General features: G+C 31.3%; 1 protein-coding gene across 1 annotated transcript in view; it reads right to left on the bottom strand.

Annotated features, from left to right (window-relative positions):
• The window catches only part of EYS (eyes shut homolog), a gene marked incomplete at its 5' end in the record, with an annotated part of 1,607,607 nt that overhangs the window by 1,118,994 nt on the left and 467,094 nt on the right, over positions 1 to 21,519 (bottom strand). The window contains 1 exon segment of the mRNA XM_081294994.1: positions 1,286 to 1,404. Within this exon segment, the coding sequence (XP_081151120.1) occupies positions 1,286 to 1,404 (119 nt within the window).

Raw genomic sequence — 21,519 nt, forward strand, 5'->3', positions numbered from 1 at the left:
TACATCACCAATGCCCTGACACATGATCTTTGGGAATTAAAGAACTATAGGCTAAAAAGTACATATCGGCATCTCGATGAAGGAAATACTGTAAAAATGTAAATATATTAGGAATTATAATTCATAGAATTACTTAAGAAAAACAAATATAGATAAATGTGACATCTTTTTTTGTTGTCCATCAAAAACTGGTTATTTCTCCAAATACTAGACAAAGAGGCTACTATTATCAATTTGCAGTGATATATCATTTTTAGTAATTGATTAGGTCACAAAATTAGCTCTGGATTTTTATATTTTTCTATATTTTAAATTAATATCATCTATCAGCATTGTGGGTCTCCATGTTACCCAAATTATTCATTTATTTATTATTATCTTCAAAATTTCAATCCAACTATCATAAGTTATGTAAGAATTTTGTTCTAATAAAGTAAATTGCCTACTGTTGACATTCTTAGTCTTATATTCTACTTTAATCACTAAAATTGAGGGACAAATTTTGAAAATCTTTAAATAATTAATATAATCCAGAATTTTGAACTGTAATCATAGGGCAAAAGGAAGTGTATGAGTTATTTCCCAGGACATGTCGTAATTGTTTTGATTAATCCCTAGAAAATAATCATTTGAGTATATTTATATTTAATTATAATATTATTTTCTGTTATATCTATTATTTTTTTTGCCTCCATGACTAGAAGTAACGCATTCTGATTATAATACTTGTGATCTTGCATACACTTGAGAGATCTGATATTTACTGAATGAATCAAGAAGTACAAGTTAAATAACAATGCAATCTGTTTGTTTGTCAATTGTTAGTATTGAATAATATTCAACTATAGAACACAATGATCATTTATGTTGTAAAACTTGTCACTAATTTTACTAAAATAATACAGACTCCTGATGATATCTGGGTAACAGACTGAATATTTTAATTCAATTGACCCATTCCTTCCTTGTCATATTGTGTGAATGGTCCACAACAGCACTGAGATGAAAAAACACACTTTGAAGACATAAATGCATCTGTTACACGCCCACATCTGCAAATTGCCTTTCCAAGCTAAATCTGTTTATTCCTTTGCTGATTTGACATCTGGACTTTGGTATTTGCAAATTTCAAGCTAATGTGACACTGTCACGTCAAGAAATGACTCTTCATCTTTGGATGGTTATTTTAATTAAATGGAAAAGTGAAAATAGTATATGGATGCATCCCAAGGACATTGAGCAGTCCAAGTAATTTCATGAAGAAAACTAAAAATATATTACTCACCGATAGCTTTTGTAAAGGTCAGTACAGGTGGAATTGTTCTTGCAAGGATTCTTTTTGCACTCATTGGTTTCTTGTTCACAAAAAGTTCCTTCCCAATCAGACAGGCATGCATGGCAGCTCTAAGAGAGTATGAAAATTATAAAACTGTTAAGTTATTTATTGTTATTATACCTATCATCCACTAATCCCTCTTAGCTATTCTGATGTCTCTGGCAATTTGTAATCTTGTTTTCAGTTTTAATAAAACATCTATTCTCCGCCCAAATGAGTTTTACTCCAATGGAAATTTATGTGAACCACATTGCTTTATATATAATTCAAAAAATATTGTAGTTTGTCAATACAATCTATACAACATTAACATTTTGTACATCATGACCACAATATATAACTAAAATCTTGCTAAAATTTTTAAAAAGTAGTATATTAATAAAGTGATTGTTACTAACATGAACAAAACTAAAGAACTATTTTTGCAGCTTAGCAACTAGATCACAAGTTAAAAAAATAAAAGTACAAAAAGTGAGCCTTCTGAATATATTTATAATATTACTGACAAGTAACATAAATTTCAGTAATAATAGTAAATTAAACTGTAAAATTTTGCATGACATTTCACACAAAGAGTTCATGTAAGACAATATTATTCACATTACAAAGGTCTTGTTTTTCTGTGTTAGGTAAACAAACAAAAACCTCAAATTACTGAAGAGCAATAGTTAGTTACTAAATAAAAATACTTTGAAGAATATGTCTTTGTGATAAATTAGAATTGAGGCATTTATGTTTAGAGAGTCTAAAGAAAGTATTATGAAAAATGCCAAAATCAATGATAGTTGTTATCTACATCTTCAGTTTTCAGTAGAAGTAGAAACTAGATTTAAATGGTTAGAGAGCATTGAAAATGGCTAGTACTGATATATGCTCTAAATAAAAAATACATATATATATATATATATATATACACATACATATATGTTGGATTTTGAAAATCCACTGTGAATAAAACTAATGGCAAGTATGACATTTACAACCTTTTTACTTACCTGTAAAAATAGCAATAGTTAGGATAAACATTTTGAAACAAAAATATTATTAAACTTAATTTTACCTGCTTTTTAAATTTCTTTTAATGTAATATCTAGAAAAGCTGAATTACACACTTGCATTTATATTGCAAGGAGCAATGCTAGATGACATCAACCCAGTCTCTCCATTTGTGAATAAAGTCTATTCAGTTACAAACAGGTATATGAGGAGCATGAGTTCCAAGAGATTTGAGAATGAGACTCAGTTTAATACATCTCAGTGTCTTGTAAATTTCCAGCATACATGCTTAAGTTATGTTGGTTGAATAAACAAAAAAAAAATAAGCAAACATAATGTAAAGACTACAGTTAGTACTCAGATTTCAAATGGAGTCTATTACTTTTATTCATTATAGACAACAAATTTATTTTAAACTTAGTGAAACATCATATTATCAGAAGAACAAGAAAAATGCATGCTTTATGTATGGTACACCTAAATTATGATAATTCAAATATGTAAGTTTCATTTGGTGCCCTGGTTTGGCTTACTGGGGCCAAATGGTTTTCAATGCTATATAAGCAGCTGAAAAGCTGGGATATGAGAGACACACTACTGTCAATATTGGGCTTCATTCCTGCAAAGTGTATTAATTATCCACTCAAGGTGTATTAATTTCCACTCAAAGTGGAAAATCAAAACATGATTTGCTGGGGTTTTGCATCAATTTCTCATGTTTTGTGCTCCACACATTGCTCTTATTCCCTGAGTAAGGTACCTCAGATTTCATGAGTTGTTTTTGCCTTACTTTTGGTAAATGCTAAAAGAGCACATATGCAAATGTTGAATGCAATGATAAAATTTTATCATCCTGCTATTTGTAGTGGACACTCTTCTTCAACGTAAAAAAAAAATGCTGACTCTGAAACTGGGGAAAACTGCCTCATTCAGCAGTGGAGACCAGAACAGAATAGACTGGGCAGAACAGGAATAAATTCTGATGGGCAAGTCATGTCTCTTTAGTTCTAATCTGAAATTTCACTTTTTAGTAGGTATGAATCACTTCTTCAAAGACAAAAGCACAAAAAAAAAATTACTCGTTTTAATTTTACTGTATCTGTAATACAGAGAATCAAAAAACAGTTATATTTCTTTCTCATTAAATATGTTTATTTCATAAAAGCTAATAATTTTGGCATTTTGGATTTAATAATTAATAGAAAATTATCACAATTTCAGGGTATACATATCATTGAAATATTAGATATTATAGCAGTGATCTGTAAATATGATGGAATCTGTACAAAGTGGAAACACGAAAGAATAAAGAAAATTTATTTTTAGATATTTTAAAACATTAAATATATAAATGTTGATGGAAACAAGAAAGAGTATAAAATAGAAACAACCCAGAGTTCAACTATGTCTACTCATCAGTACCCTACTTGTGTTAGAAGCATATTTTAAATTTTGACATTCTTTTTAAAAGTGGTTTTTCATGAAGCATTAAAAAGTTAGTTTCAGCAATATTGAATAATGACTCAAGGTAAAATACTATTTTTAAACCAGACTGTGAATTTATAAAATAATGATAATATTTTTGAGCCACTTTTGGTAGAGGAGGGAAACGTATTTAAAACATATTTATCAAAAAGAATAAAGGTTTGCACAATTTGGAAAATTAGATCCTCATGATTTTTATCTTCTTTTACAGAGTAGTCATTATGCTTACTGAAAAATGCATACAAAGCACTTTCTCCAAATTGAAAATATGCAGATAAGAAGGAGACAATAAAGACAAAGACAATAAAAGATGACCTGGGTCCAATATATTGAATTCCATAGCCAGTGAGACAAAAGAGACAAAGCCCTCAATTTAATGGTAATAATTCAATGAACTCTATTGTAATTTAGTTTTTCAGATCCACAAATATGTAAATGTCTATTACTGGGAACAAGTATCACAAAGTAAGAAGTGTAGCACAATTATGAATATGAATTTTGAAGTTAAAGGGTGTTTAAGTTGTGAAAACCATCTTTTTGCTGCTCATTATCTATTGTTATAAGTTTTCTATTGCTACATAAAAAATAACAATTCTATAATCCTCCAGAAAATTTATATATATATATATATATATATATATATATATATAAAGTGCTAATGGCATCTACTTCATAGGCTGATATTAAGTGGCATGAAATGACGTCAATATACCATTTTACAGTTTCCCTGTTCAAGTGTGCAAATTTCAGATAACTTAAATCCTCTGTTTAGGGTTTACCAGGCTGAAATCAAGGTATTGACTGGGACTATGATCTCATCTAGGATTGGGAGTTGTTCAAAATCAGTGTAGTAGCAGCAGCTTTTATTTCATTCTTCCTGTAGGACTTAAGTATCTATTTTTCTTGTTAGGTGTCAAACAAGGATGTCTCTCAGCATTCAGAAGCCGTTCTGAGGCATTTAACTTATCCCTTCATGGCATGATCACACTCCTTCATGGTCAACAGAAAAGCTGCTTCAAGCCCCTTCCAAGTCCCATCAAACTAGGTCAGCACAACATAGGATACTCTCCTGTTTGGCTAAAACAAGGGCAACTGGTTGGAGTCCTTAGTTACACTTACAAAATAATTTTCCATATAGTTAACATATTCATAGGAGGAATGTCATATTCATAGTTTTCACCCACACTCAGGGCATGAGTAGCAGGAGGCCTTAGTCCTGAGGACCATCTTATAATTTTGCCCACCAAATCTACTAACCTTAAATTCTCTAAGAAAAATTACAAAAGAGGGATAAAGTAGACAGATATGAGAAAAAGTAAATTGGGAAAATTCATTCAGGAAGAAATAGAAAATCATGCTAAACCATGGAATATATCATAATGCACCAAAGTAGGAAGATTGGTTGTTGAATCACAGGACTCAAAGAAAAATATTTCCAAATCTTTATGCCATATAGGTACAAAGAACAGAAAAACAGGGAAACTGCTGACCTTATTTTTTTTTACACTAATAATGTCTATCTATTAAAATCTGGCAAACATGTAAGAAAAAATGCAAAGACAGACAATTTCACTCATGATTAAGAAAATAAAGTGAATATATATTATGTTCATTTTATTTTGTATATATTCATTATATATGTATATATATATATATTCATTTCATGATATCTAAAAGTTTCAATTTATATAATGCATGGGTAAAAGTTTTTGTAGAAATATAAGTATGTATCAATACAAAAACATCTATAAAGAAAAGCAAAAAATAGTTTGATTATTTCAGATGCAAAAAATCATAAAATTCAATACATATTGATGAAAACTCTCAGCACATGAGAATTTAATGTCTATATATTAATCAAAAGTGATCTGCAAAATTATCATGCAAGCCAGAACTATGCTAGACATCATTTTTCCAAATATAACTAGACAAATTTAATAAAATAATATAGAACCATTTTTAATTATTTTATTTAAAAAATTCATTGGTGCATATTAATTATATAGAATAATGGATTTCATTTGTAATAGTTGTACATGTATATAACATAATTTGATTGATTTCACTCCCCAAAAACCTCCCCTTAATCTTCCCTTCTTAATCCCTCTAATCCCTTTTCTCTACTGTAATGGTTCTCCCTCCTACTTTCATGACAACTTTTCTTCTAGTTTCTACACACAAGAGAAAATATATACTATACAATTATACATACTATACTTGTCTTTTTGTATCTGGCTTATTTCATTTAACATTATGTTTTCCAATTCCTTTAATTTTCATGCAAATAACTTTTTATTTTATTATTCATAATATTTATGGCTGAATATAACTCCATTATGGGCTGGGCGAGGTGGCCCACACCTATAATCCCAGTGGCTCTGGAGGTGAAGGCATGAGGATCACAAGTTCAAGCCAGCCTTAGCAATTTAAAGAGGCGCTAAGCAACTCAGTGAGATCCTGTCTCTAATAATATATAAAATAGGGTAGGGGTTGGCTCAGTGGTCAAGTGCCCCTGAGTTCAATCCCTGGCACCCCTCCCCCACAAAAAACCTTCATTATGTATGTGTGTATGTGCATATATGTATCACATTTTCTTCCAGCATTCAACTGTTGATGGATACTTAGACTGCTTCCATAACTTATAATTGTGAATTGTGCTGCTATAAGCATGGATTTGTGTGTATCTCTGAAGTGTGCTGTCTTTAATTCTTTTGGATAAATACTGAGGAATGGTTACCAGGATCACATGGTAGTTCTGTTTTTAGTTTTTTTGAGAAATTTTCATAATTATATCCATAGTGGCTGTACCAATTTACATTCCCAAAAGTGGCATATAAGAGTTCCTTTATTTCCACATTCTCACCAGCATTAGCTGTTGTTAGTGTTCTTGATGGTTGCCACTCTTACTACAAAGATGGAATCTCAATATAGGATTGATTTTCATTTTCCCAATGACTAAAGATTTTGAAGATTTTTTTGTACAGATTTTGGCTACTTATATTTCTTTTTTTAAAAGTTGGTACATTTAGTCCATTAGTAAATTCATTAAATAAATTATGGTGTTTGGGTGTTGATTTCTTTGAGTTATTTATATGTTCTGACTATTAATTGTCCATCACAATGGTAGTTGTCATTTTTTCCCAATCTGTAGGCTCTCTCTTTACACTATTATCTGTTTCCTTTGTTTTTCAGAAGCTTTTAAACTTGATGCCATGTATCAATTCTTACTATAATTCCCTAGGCTATATGAGTCCTATTCAGGAAGCCAATCTTTGTTGGCTTGTGTCCAATATGTTGAATTGTGTCCTGTATGTTTTCCTATAGCAGTTGCAAAGTTTCTGGTCTTACATATAGGTCTTTGATACATTTTGATTTGATCATTGTACAGGGTGAGAAATAGAGATTTAATTTCATCATTCTACACACATATATGTAGAGAGCAATCCCTGGGCTGTGTATGGACGGTGTTGCACATTGTATCCTAGTGAATAAGATAATTGGTGTCTGGGAACTTTCAATGGATATTTCCTCTGGTTGACTGCCCAGACCCCCAGAGAAGGGGTGATCTTCTGTAGCCCTATAGCCTCTTTGAGATGGATGTGACCTGCCAACCTGCTGACTGCAAGACTTCAGAAGCAAAACTCCACCTTTGAAACCTTACCCCTGCCTTTGATATACTCCCTTAAATAAACCACAGGAGCATTTTTCTAATTGTTTATCTCCAGTTTCTGTATGGGCTGGACTTATTAGGAGCTCCCCTTTTAAAACTATCTCTTCTGACTTTGTCTTTTGTTCTTTACTAATAATTCTAGACTTTAATTTCTCACATGGCTTACATTCTCCTTGGCTGCAAGAAGAATGCCCAAATGAGGTGCTGCTGCCTCCCCAAACATATATCCAGCTTTTTTTTCCCCACAAATTATCAAAGAGGCAGCCTTTTGTGTGTGTGTGTGTGTGTGTGTGTGTGCTTTTGGCACTTTTGTCAAATACTTGATGAATATAGCTGTGTGTTTTTCTCAGTATATCTTCTATTCTATTCTACTTGTCTATATGTATGTTTTTATGCCAGTATCATTCAGTTTTCTGTTACAATATATCCATGGTGTAATTTGAAATTGGGTATTTTGATGCCTCCAGCATTGGTCATTTAGCTAAGGATTGCTCTGGCTATTATAGGTCTATTGTTCCTCCATATAAATTTCTAGTATAGTTACAATTGTAACATTTAATTTCTAGTTCTGTGAAGAATACCTTTGGTATTTTGATGGGAATTACATTGAATCTTGACTACTTTTAGTAACATGGCCATTTGGTAACATTAGCCATTATGCCTATCCATGCATAAGGAAGGTCTTTCCATTTGCTGATGTCTCTTTCTATTTCTCTTTGTCAGCATTCTTTAATTATCCTTGTATAGGTCCTAGATATTTTTAAAAACATTCTGAATGGAATTATTTTTCTGATTTCTTTCTTAGTGGATTAATTATTGCTATATATTATAAAAAAATGATTCATTTTTATTTGTTGATCCTGTATCCTGCAACCTTGCTAAATTAATAGCTTTAGATGTCTTTTGGTGGAGACCTCCTCTATGTAGAATCATATCATATATAAATAGTAATTTGACTTCTTTTCTTTACTTCTTTCTGTTGCCTAATTGCTTGGGCTAAAATTACAAGAACTATATTGAATTGGAGTGATTCCAGTGGACATCTTTGTCTTGTTTCTGATTTCAGAGTAAATTCTTTTAATTTTTTCTATTCAGTATGTTTTTGGCTTTGGGTTTGTCATATAATAGTCTTATAATGTTGAGGTAAATTTCTTCTATCCATATTTTCCTTAGAGTTTTTATCAGGAAGAGGTATTATATTTTGTTTAGGACTTTTTCTTCATCTGTTAAGATGATTACATCTATCATCTATCATCTATAAAGAAGAATTAAGTACAAAACTCATGTAATCATCTTAACAGATGAAGAAAAAGTCCTAAACAAGGACATAGTTAGGTCTTGTTTTTAAATGTGATTTATGCCTTTTAATTACCGAATTAAGAAATTTACAGTCAGTGTTATCATAGAGAGGTTTATATTCTTGTCATTTTGTTTTATTTTGAGTGTTTGATGCTTTACTAATTTTCAGTTACTTATTTAATCTTCCAATGAGATTTTTCTTTCCCTTGCAGTATTGGATTTTTATCTTTTTTTGCTGTGCATATGATAGCTTTCAATGTCTTCTGAAATGCTTCTTTAGGTAATAAATACCTTCCAAGGCAAATGTCTTTTTATTTTTTTATCTTGGAAGGTATTTATTACTCCTTTGATTCTGAAGACTAGCTTTACTGAATATAGTAACATAGGTATGGAGTTGTTTTCCTTTGGGGCTTGAAATACATTTTCCAAAACTTCCTGGTCTTTGGAGATTTTGCTAATAAACCTGCTATTATTTTGATGAGTTTGCCTTTTTTATCATCTTTCATTTCTTTCTGTAGCTTTTAAAATTTTTTCTTGTTCCCATTTTTTTTTCATTTTAATTATGTCATGGAGAGGTTCTTTATCTTCTTGTTCATTGGTGGTTCTATATCCCTCCATTATCTAAATGCCTATCTCATTCCCCAGGTCTGGGAAAATTTCTGCCATTATTGAACTGAATAGATAATCAATGTCATTAGTTTATATCTTTACTACTTTCTCATGTTCTATGTGTCTTAAATTAAGCATTTTCATGTTGGCCTGGAATTCTTAAATATTCTTTCCACAGGTTTTTTTTTTTTTTTTTTTTTTTTTTTGGTGTTGTTGCTTGTTTTCTTTTTTTGTTGCTTAAGCAACAAAAAAGAATCTAGTTCATATAACTTGTTTTAAAGCCCTGAAATTCTTTCTTCTGCTTGATCTAGTCTATTGGTGATATTTTTAACTGGACTTTTTTAATTTAAGATTTTTTTTTATTAACAAGATTTCAGACTGGTTCTTTTTCAGAATCTCTATTTACTAAATTTTCCATTCATATCCTATATTGTCTTTCTTAATTCATTCAGTTATTTTTATCTTCTTTTAATTCATTGGCATTTAACATTTTTAAAATTCATTCTTTAGAATTTCATCCACTTTAGTATCTATGTACTCAATTATGAGGGTATTACGAACTTTTGAAAAAAATGTTGACTTTTTCTCATGTTTCCTGTGATTTTATACAGGGATTTGTGCATCTGTTTGGGGATTTTTCTCCCACCATTGTGTAAAGGTATTTTAGTGAGTAGTTATCTCTTTTCAATATTCCCTGGTCTGGGGGTGTATTTCATAAAAGCACCCCCTCAGTATGATCTAGTTCTTGATTCAGCCATGATTAATATTTTGAAAGGAAAGTATAATCACAATTTCCAGTGGTAATTTAAGAGAAAACCATATATCATAATAATTAAAGATGTATTAAATATACATATGTATCCATAACTCTGCTAACCAAAAAGAAAAGAGGTAATACAAAGTAGGCTGGAAAACTAGGCAGTACTGTTGGTATACTTATATTAAAATACATAAAGAGAAAAAATTGGAGTAGGGGAGAGAGATAGGAGAAATAGGGGGAGGAAGAAGGGAAGGGACTATAAAGAGGAAAGAAAAAAGATATCAAGAAAAATCCACTTAATTGAAAAATACATAAAATTTCATTGAAATATGTAAAAACGACTAATGAGAGACAAGAGAACAACAAAACAATTTATAAAAGAAGTAAAAGAAATAACAAATCCATAAACAAAGGACTGATACTTTTCCTTCTTGATATAATTAAAAAAGAAACTTCTTTCCAGGGCTTCAGTTTTAGAATCAATGTGATTCTACAACCTGTACAATCAGAAAAATGAGAAATTATACCCCATTTGATTCAAATGTATGAATTGTCAAGATCATTGTACTGTCATGTGTAGCTAATTAAAAAAAATAAAAAAATTAAATTAAAAAAAGAAGTTTATGGGACACAGTTAAATTTCAGTTTGTCCCTTCTCATTTCCAACTTAAATAAGCCAATTGTTTTAGGGGAGTTTGTATGCTCTCCTGTGCCTCCATTGCCCACCATGGAGTACTGAGTGAACATTGTCTGCTTTAGAGCTAAATTCACCCTCAGTATGTGTTCCTTTGTACCTACACAGTGGCATGGTTATTTTATGAGACACCAGTCATGCATCTCACCCATGTAGCCTGCAGATTGACCCAGACCTAATTGAGCCCTATTCCAGAGAAGAGCTTGAAGTCTGTCTATTGGGGAGTATGTGTTGCTAGTGTCCAAGTCACAGGAGTGAATTCTCTAAAAAACCTCTGAGCATTGAGGAGGTGGCCAGCTCACAGAGTCTGCGTTGGGACATGGTGTTTGGGACAGCATGTTTTTTTCACTTTTATACTTAGACCCATACACATCCAGCCTATTTTGTTCCTCCTCACAAAGCTTAGAATGACAATTTTGAAAGAAAATGTACTCTTCTTTCTTTTGCTTTGTTCACCTGCAGAACTTTCTCAAGGTCCCCAAACATTACTATGCAGCTGGAAGTCTATCTATGGTATTTAAACTCCAGGAGCCTTAGATAATGCTCTGGATCACTACAGTCTGCCATATTTCTTCTTCCTGCAATTGTTGAATTCTTAAAACTTCAAAGGAAGACCATACCATCTAAATTTTAGAAAGAAAGATTCCAAATTCAGGTGAAAGCACACTGAACTCTTCTATTTATGCCAGGATATTTGCCAACTTGAATTGTAATAAATGGAATCTACACAGAAAGAAGTTGTTGACAAAAAAAATCTCTTCTAATGGAAAGAAAATAGTAGCATTCAGCCTGACCAAGAATATGGGTACATGAAGAGAAGAATAGGGAAGTGAGTACAGAAGTTAACCTGCAATATTCTTTATTTATCTTTAAGAGGCATTGGTTCCCTTCTAACCTTGCATTTATAGTGTCAAACTCCACAAAAGCAAAGCTTCAAAATCTAATGGTTCTAAAGAGACAGACATTGGTATTTAGGGCTTACAAAAAAACATGGAATTGTCCCATTAAACACACTTGGCTGTTAGTTGAGACCCACAGAGTTAGAAGTAAAGACAAACCAATAAAAATCTCCAACCAGATCACGCCAAACCCCCCTTAACTAGAATGAGTTTATCTATTTATAATCTATGTGCATGCCAGGAAAATAAATCCTCTTTGGAGGGTGCTAGCAGAAGATAAACTTTTCAATGTCCAAAAAAAAAAAAAATGTGTGGTATTAAAAAGTGAAGAGGAATACTGATGACCAACAACCAAGAGATTAATAGACAGTACAAACCTTCTTCTCATATTTTGAGGTTATTAGAGAATTTAAAATAAATAGATTATTAAACATAATAAAATAGAAAACAAAAAAATGCTGAAACATGGAAGCAACAACAATTCAGAATTTGAAAATTATAGTAACCTGAAATTATACTACTTAATCTATTATTATTGTTGCTGATGCTGTTATTATTTTTTGGTACTAGGGATTGAACGTTGAAGTGCTTTATCACTGAACTACGTCCTTAATCCTTTTTATTTAGTTTTTATTTTGAGGCAGGGTCTTACTAAGTTGCAGAGGGGCTCAAACCTGTATTCTTTCTGCCTCAGCTTCCTTAGTGGCTAGGATTACAGGTGTGTGCCCCTACACTATCTATTGTATTATTTTAAAAAGAGAAACATTAAGACAGGATTAGTTAGATGGTTAAAAATAAATATCCAGATTGAAATATATAAATAAAAAGTAAAAAGAAGTCAGAAAATCAATTAAAAGAGAAGAACAATTAATTAAGAGGTAATATAAGTTTATTTGGAGTACCAAAAAGAATAGAGATTTGATAGATAAACCAAATTATGTTAAGTTCATGTACAAATATGCCTCAGTGATACTCACTTTTCTGTATAATTATTATGCACCAATATATATATTTTTTAATTTCATGAAGAACAGCTAAGAAAAAGAAAAATCATTGCCTAAGAATTTTCCAAAGGTGACTAAAAGAGAACAACCACAGAATTAGACAGTATTCCATTCCAACGTTAGATATATAAAAAATAACTTAATTTGATTAAAACTACTGAAAATGACAGACAGAAAAATAAACCATAGTGCAACCAAGAAAGAAAGACACCTTCAAGGAGATATGAAAATTTACAAATTATTCTTTTTTTTTTTTTTTTAAAGAGAGAGTGAGAGAGGAGAGAGAAAGAGAGAGAAATTTTTTTTTTTTAATATTTATTTTTTAGTTCTCGGCGGACACAACATCTTTGTTTGTATGTGGTGCTGAGGATCGAACCCGGGCCGCACGCATGCCAGGCAAGCGCGCTACCGCTTGAGCCACATCCCCAGCCCACAAATTATTCTTAAATAGTGTAAGCAAGTACCCACGGTGCCAGCTTAATAAAGTAGTGATAGAATGTAACTGCAGACTTAGAAGTCTCTCCCCTTAATATCCTTCAATTATGAATGAACTATAAACACAATTTATAAAAACAAAACCTGAGAAATTAGTATTGTGAAACATTGCTGGAACTTGGTGACAGTCTAGACTTAAAATGAATTATTAGTTACATATTATCAAGCATGCTAGTAAATTTTAAGAACTAAGGACAAAATGTACATGTCTGATGAAAGTGTGAGGATTAGAGCACTAAGTATAGAGCTTAGTATGCCATCTGACTTCTAGAAAGACAGTCCATTTTTACTACAGTATTCCTGTACTGTACTTGTACTGTATCTGTCAAGCTGAACTACTTCTCAGACTCTGTGATTCCTGCTTCCCTGATTTTCTTCCAACTGGTCTGTCTTTGCATATTGCCACCAACCTCTTCCACCACTCCCCAGTTTTATCCATCTATGAAGTCCAAAACAAAATCTTGCTCATTTCCTCAAGTGTACATTCCCATAATTACTGTTTTATCTTTTATATTTTTTATTTGTATACACATTAACCTGTTTTCTGCTTAGAACTTACTGTTCTTTAAAAATTATCTTGCCTATTTTATTCTCTTCTGATTTATGAGTCATGTTCTTCTTGGTTCACTATCAATATCTGTCTAAAAGAATGGATGCTACGGCTTGCAACTTTTACAATGATATCAATTAGTAATGATTTAGTCATTGAGAACACTTTGCTTATAATTCCTAGATATTTAGTAATTTCATTACACTGTGAAAAATATTTTTCAAATTTATAAATAGTTTTTCATTACAATCAAACAAGTCAGTTCTGTAAATGAAGATTTAAAATCCCAATGAATGAAAAATTGAATATTTCATTTCAAAATTGAATATTTCATTTCAAAAATCATTTACATACTAGATTCATGATATTTGATTTAGTCTCAGCCACATTCAACTTACTGAAATGATTTTTTTTTTTTTTTTTTGGTGTGGGGGATACCCAGGATTGAACTCAGGGGCATTTGATCACTGAGCCACATCCAAGCCCTATTTTGTATTTCGTTTAGAGACAGAGTATCACCGCAATGCTCAACGCCTCACTTTTGCTGAGGCTGGATTTGATATTGCAATCCTCCTGTCTCAGCCTCCGGAACCACTGGGTTTATAGGTGTGTACCACCATGCCCGGATAAACGGTGTTTGTAAACTTACAATTATGTTCCTAAAAATTTAGATAAATTCTTTAAAAAATGAAATAAATTTTCTTTTTCTTTTTTTTAAAGAGAGAGAGAAAATTATTTTAATATTTATTTTTTAGTTTTCGGCGGACACAACATCTTTGTTTGTATGTGGTGCTGAGGATGGAACCCAGGCTGTACGTATGCCAGGTGAGCACGCTACCCTTGAGCCACATCCCCAGGCCTGAAATAAATTTTCTAATTGTGATTTTTCTGATTCATTGTTCATATTATTCCAGATAGGACAGAGATTTACTTTTTTCTTTAATAAAAGAAAATTTTGAATTAAAATACATAGTGAATTCAATACTGTAAGAATAAATGGCTCTATTGACGTGCTGTCTGTTTTCTTTAAAAGTTATTGTAAGTATTCATTTTAATCTATAAATACTTATAGACTTGGTCACAGACACAACAATTTTCAATGCTGAATAATGCTACCCAGGGTTAAATATAAATATAGTAATTTTTTTGTAAAGGCAAATAAACAAAACTATGTTAATACAATTTCATTCAACCAAAGAAAATGATTTATCTTGGTACTTTAAATCTAAAGTGAAATAATATGTATTATTCTGACAGAAAGTTAATGGAATATTTAAAAACAATTTCTGTAAAAAGCTGTAAATGCCGAATTTGATTGAACACATTTTGAATAAAACAGTGAAAATACATGTTACAGAGAATAATACTTTTGAGACAAAACTGTTTTAGAGAAATACAATTTCTTTAACTTTGTAAAATGTAACATAAATGTGAAAAGTACAAAAAGCAAAATGGCAAATATGGATATTTTGTAGTATAAATCAAGCAATGTTGGTTTGTAAAAACATTTTCTAAAGTAAGTTTAAACCAGTGAGGAACGTAGTCATTGTTTTTACATGGTTATATTTTTATTAGTAATAAAAGAGCAAATATTTAGGACCTAATATTCTGAATGAGGAAACTAGCACCAACTGCAAATTTTCACTAGCTTGATTTACTATGTTCTAGTTAATTTACTAATAAAATTCATATTATATTGGTCAGAAAACTCCAGCTCATTGTCTCCAATGTTATTTTAGACCTGTAGTTTCAATTAGTAACCATTTCTTATAATTCAGTTCTCTTGTGACATGGACTTACCTTCCTAAACATCATATAATCTTTTTAAAAGGGTTCTCAACTTTTGGCAGTGGTTTTAAAAAACAAAAGGAAATATATTTAACCTAGAATAAAGGGTCTTAGAGTAGTAGTCTCAGATAAAACTAAAAATAAGGCATCTGTCATTGATGTGTGCTGTCCAAACACGTTTTTTAAAAATATCTTGAATACTATTTGACATATTAACTCAATTTGACAATTGACTTTGTCTATTACCTAAAGCTTTATGCCCAGGACACATAAAATACTTAAGAATAAAGGGCTGGGGTTTTGGCTCAGCGTTAAAGCACTTGCTTAGCATGTGTGAAGTGCTAGGTTCGATCCTCAGCACCACATAAAAATAAATAAATAAAATAAAGGTATTGTATCCAACTACAAATAAGAAAAAAATTTTAAAAATACAGAAAACATGAACTTTTGAGAGACCATCAAAGCATAAAGATGCCAAAATGTGAGTGCAATTTGCAATCAATAGTCTAGATGCTCGGGTTCTTTACTGTGTTAATCTGAAAGCCAACTGACAATGATAATACAAGCACACCATGGACTAAAAGCCATATATATTTTTTTCCATCAGGCATTTTTCAAAATGCTTTGCAGAAAGCTAACCTATAGGTTCTTTTCTTATATTCAGTTACTTAACACATTAGTAAGCATAATTTTAGATCATTTATTGTTCAAAGGTATCTTAAATGTTTTATCATTTAGTTCAGTGGTTTTAAAATTTTGTTAATTTTAAGAAAAAAAAACACTTTATAAAAACACCTGTTCCTAGGGTACAAAAAAAAAACATAAATCAGTGTAATACAGAGCTGTAAATAAATAAAGCAGTATAATGCAGAGCTGCTCTGACTGAAATGGGAAAAGGAGCCCAGAGCCAGATCAGCTTATCTACTGCACCACCCTGATGACACCTTTATCTGCTTCCCCGTAAGACCCAATGTAAGACCCAATGCACAGATTAAGAACCACAGATGTATCCATTTTATTTTATACTGAAGACTTGGAAATTAATTGTTCAAACTACTACAACTAGTTGATGGCAAAAGTGAATTAAAATTCAAGTCTCTGATTTTCTCTTTAGTAATCTGCAACTTTAAAATGAATTTAAAATATCTGGTATGTATTTTCTGAAAACTTTGTTAACATGATCTTCTGATAGTTTATTTAGTTGTCCCTTGGTATCTGTGAGGAACTGATTTCCAGATCCCCACTGTATACTAACATTTGTAGAGCTCCACTTATATAAAGCAGCATAGTATTTGCATATAACCTATGCACATTCTCCCATATACTTCATATCATTTCTAAATTAACTATTACATTGTAAATGCTATGTAAATAGTTGCTATGCTATTTTTTTGAGGGGGCAGTAATGATAAGAAAAAAATATCTCACATGTCCAGTATGGATGCAACCGTCATAGGTCATTAGAAATTGTGGGAGGTAACTGCAGGATATTTCCACACTTGACTTCATTTATGTGGAGTTAGGGTAGCACTTGCATAATGGGCAATTTAAGTTTTAGCTTTTGGAACTTTCTGGAATGTTTTATTTCCAAATGTTTTTGGCCCAGAGAGCCAACTACACATTTGGTAATCCTTTTAAAATGTGAATCTCATATTCATGTATATCAGTAGATCACAAAGTTGTTAGACGATAGAGTTGACAACAATTTGATGTCACAACAGTAGGACTCACCAGTAGGCATTATCCTCACCCTCAAAGTAGAGATGACCATGGAGAAAGTCCTAATACTAACCTGAATTTATATAAATGTGTGATTTAAAATGAGATATGAGGAGTAAACAGAAATATACTGACAATAAATATTATTTTCAGGATAGATATTGAGGACATCCTTACTGAGATTGATAAGGTTGAAACAATAAAAATCATGGCTTTGATGGACACATGTAGTCATGAGATATTTGCAGCCCCAGGGTATAGATATATTAATGTGTTTGTAAGTTTTTACAAAACTCATTTCTGGCATAGTGGCCCCCCCAAAAATGAGCATCTATGAAAGGAGAAAAGTAAGATGTGCTTTTTCACAGGAATAATGGAACCATTATCAACTAATATAATTCTGACTTCTTGTTTTTACATAATTTTCATAATAGCATACTTAATCAGTTGATAAAGTCAAATAAAACAATACATATAAGATAATGTGCAGATTTTAGACTGTATTTCAACCTGTTCTGACTATTTTATGTCCTGTGATTCTTTAGGTTCCTGATAATAATTTATATTTATTAGGATTTGTTTAATTCTCTAAGATTTCTAAGTTTCAATAGAGAATACTTATGTGCAAGTATATATATATGTGTGTGTGCACCAATAATATATATTATATATAAATTATGTAATTAGATAACTTGTTACATATTGTTACAGAGACATTTAGCATATATGTGTATAGTATGAATTATACTTTTATATTCTATATATAATAACATATCAAACTAATTCTCTCTGAATCTAAAGGTTACTATTACAGAGAGTAAAAGAAAAATCCTCAGCAAATACCATATAGATTTAACATTGCAGTGCTTCTTCATATTTTTCTTTTTTAAAATATAATTATTTCCTAGCAATCTGAAGAGGAATTTGGAGCACATCACAGTTGGAAAAGCATTCACTAGAGAGAAAGTAATCTAGAGCAGGAGGTGTAACTCAATGGTAGAATGTGTGCCTAGCATGCAGGAGGCCCTGGTTTCATATTCTAAACACTGCCAAAAATATTTTTTAAATAAAATGAGAAAAGGATGTAAATTGGCTTTATCACCCACAATCTTAATAATTATTGAATGCTTTGCATATTTGTTGGTTATAATTCTTTGATATTAGGACTCTTTTGTTTTATGATTAACATCATAATTTTATAAAGCTACCTTTATAGCAGCAATTAGTAATGAACGAACAGGTGATATAAGAGCCCAGCTGAGGGAAACCTAGGAGGTAGAAACAGGCAGGGAGTAGAACTGCTAAAAAAATGTTTAGAAAAGAGTGTGAGTTACCACCTAAATATCCTTTCCATCATCTTCACGTTGAGGTGCCATGATCTTCCAATAATTGAAATAAGAAAATTTATTATTCTCAAAGTTCAGTAATTCACTACAACTTGACCTACAAGGTTGTTTGTCATTTTAAAATTTAATGTTATTGACTTAATCACTGCTTTTTTCTTTTCTTAGGATAATCAGACAACAGAGATATAGATAATTCTTCCTTCTATATCTTCTTTATTCTTATTTATTTTTTAAGGAATGAAACCCCTGCTGTGCTTGCCTCCCTTGTAAATATTTGCTACACATGCTATACCACTTATGTTATTGACTTAATGCGAACAGAGATATGAATGAAACACCTAGGGTGGGTGTCAGTGTATTTAAAACTGGTCCAGAATACAAATAGGTGGAAGCTATGGATCATCCCATCTAACTGCTCATAACTGATCTTAATTTTAAATCCATAAATTTGTAATTAGTATTTTTTCTAATCTGTTTAATTCTAAAGATAACATATTTTATTGCTTTATTTTATGATTCCTACATGAGCCAGGTGTTAACAGGGACAATCTGTCTATTGTGCTAAGCATTCCCACAAGCTGTCTAAAGCATTCACAGTGATTTGTTAATTCCTGATTAACAAAATTATGTTCTGAAATTACAGATGGGAACAAAATAAGTGCTTTAAAACTTATGGTTTTTCTTAGGAGAGCCACTGAAAAATTTTGGCTTTGTTTCCATTCCCTTAAAACAAATTATGAGGAAAATGTGTCTTTAGAAACATGGGAGAAATTATATGTCACACAATTAATATTTATACCATAAGAGATATTAGTCAGCATCCTCTAATTAAATAAAATCAGTGGTAATTGTCATTGTCATTGACTGGAAGCAGAGCTTCTAATGGCTAAATTTAATTCATTATTTAAGGTTTATAAATAGTTTTACAAATATTTTCTCTTAATCCTACTACACTAAATAATCATAATAAGAGGGTATTTCTAAGTAAATGAAGTAAGAGTAGTGTATGATTATGTGGTATCTGTAGTTATTTTATAATTATATATTGTAAAGTCATTTCCTTATAAATTAAGCTATAAGTTTTATCAATTATCTAAAAATTTCAGAACAAGAATGGCTTTGGAAGGATTTTTCACAGTATTTTCTTTTTTTTTTTTTAAACAGTCACAGTACTTTCTGAAATTGTTATCAATGATTATTTTACTGATGTTGATCCCAGTAACCTAATACAGATCTTCCTATACCTTTCTCTTTCACAATACATTCCAATATATTTAAATGTTTGCCCTTTGATCTTTTTTATCGGTTCTTTTTAGTTATGCATGACAATAGCATTCCTTGTGATATTATTATAAATTCAAGGAATATAATTTGCTCTAATTCAGTCCTCAGTACTTCCCTTTTCCCTCCTCTCCTCCCTTCCTGTTTCCCCCCTCTACCCATCATTCTGAGATATATATATATATATATTTATTAGTGCCCTGTGGATATATATACAGGTGAGTTTCACTGAGGTATATTAATATATACACATAGGAAAGTTAGGTCAGATTTACTCCACTGTTCTTCCCTTATCCTTTCTCCCCCTCTCAATTCCCCTCCCCTACTCCATTGATCTTTTTCTAATTTTGATGAAATTCCTCCCTGCCTACCCCTTGACTTTTTCCCCTCCTCTCCCCTTCCCTTCCCCTCTCCTCTCATCTTCTTTCCTTCTTTCTATCTTTCTCCTCATTTTGGACTAGCTTCCTCAAATCAGAAAAAAACATTATACCTTTGACTTTCAGGGTCTAGCTTTTTTTTTCCCTACTTTCAGGACAGACAAGTTTTGATTCTCAATTTCAATCTAAAAACCTGAACCTGTCCCCAACACCCCCCCCCTTTTTAAATGGCTTCATTAGTTTTAATTTAATTTTCATTTTGTTCTAATTAGTTATATATGACAGTAGAATACATTTTAACACATTTTACACAAATGGAGAACAACTTCTCCTTCCTCTGGCTGAACATGGTGCAGTTTTACTTGTAGTGTAATCATACCTGTATATCACAAAATAAATCCATGCCTTCTTCCATTTGACATTTTTCAACTATTGATTTTAGATATAGTCCTTTAAATGAAAGTGTCCCAAAGAAATATTTTGGTGTTTGCCAATGATGCTTTATGAATTTGTGTTAAAAATGGTCAATTATTCTAAGAAATTTGGGTATAAGTAAATGAAATCTTGTTATGATGTGATTTAAGTAAACAGGAATAATACTCGAGCAATCAATTACCTCCTTAATATTCACAATTTATAAATAGAGTCATGTATCATATGACAGTCTTCAGTGTAATACATGTATGATATGCCAAATTTAATCTACTATACTTCAAGTCATGAAAAATTATGCATATGCAATTATTTATAAAAAGCAACTCTGTTACTGGTTTATGTATATTCTATAGTATATTTTCTACAATTCATTTAGAATGTTATCCTTCCACTTACAAAAATGTTAACTTTAAAATCGCCCTAAGTCCTTCAGGAGGAATTCCTGAAGAAAGTTGTCTCATGGGAGATGACAGATCCATGTGTCATCATTACCCTGAAGACCTATTGGACAGAACATGGAGATAAGACACAGAAACTGGTGATATTGTCCTGGTTGTAGGCCCAGGTTTATGTGTGTGCTTGTGTTTTAGTTTCTAACAACAACAACAATAACAACAAAAATAAAAGGTAAAAAGAGATTCAAATAACAAAAACCTTACAGAATAAGGATATAAGGAAAACATAGTTGTGTACAGATGTATGATGTATTTGTCTTTTAAGCCAAGTGTTACTGTTAAAGAGTCAAAAAGTTTAAAAAGTTACAAACTTTATCAAGT

The sequence above is a fragment of the Spermophilus citellus genome (genome assembly GCF_964194105.1).
Source record: "Spermophilus citellus genome assembly, chromosome: 5".
NCBI classification, from domain to species: domain Eukaryota; kingdom Metazoa; phylum Chordata; class Mammalia; order Rodentia; family Sciuridae; genus Spermophilus; species Spermophilus citellus.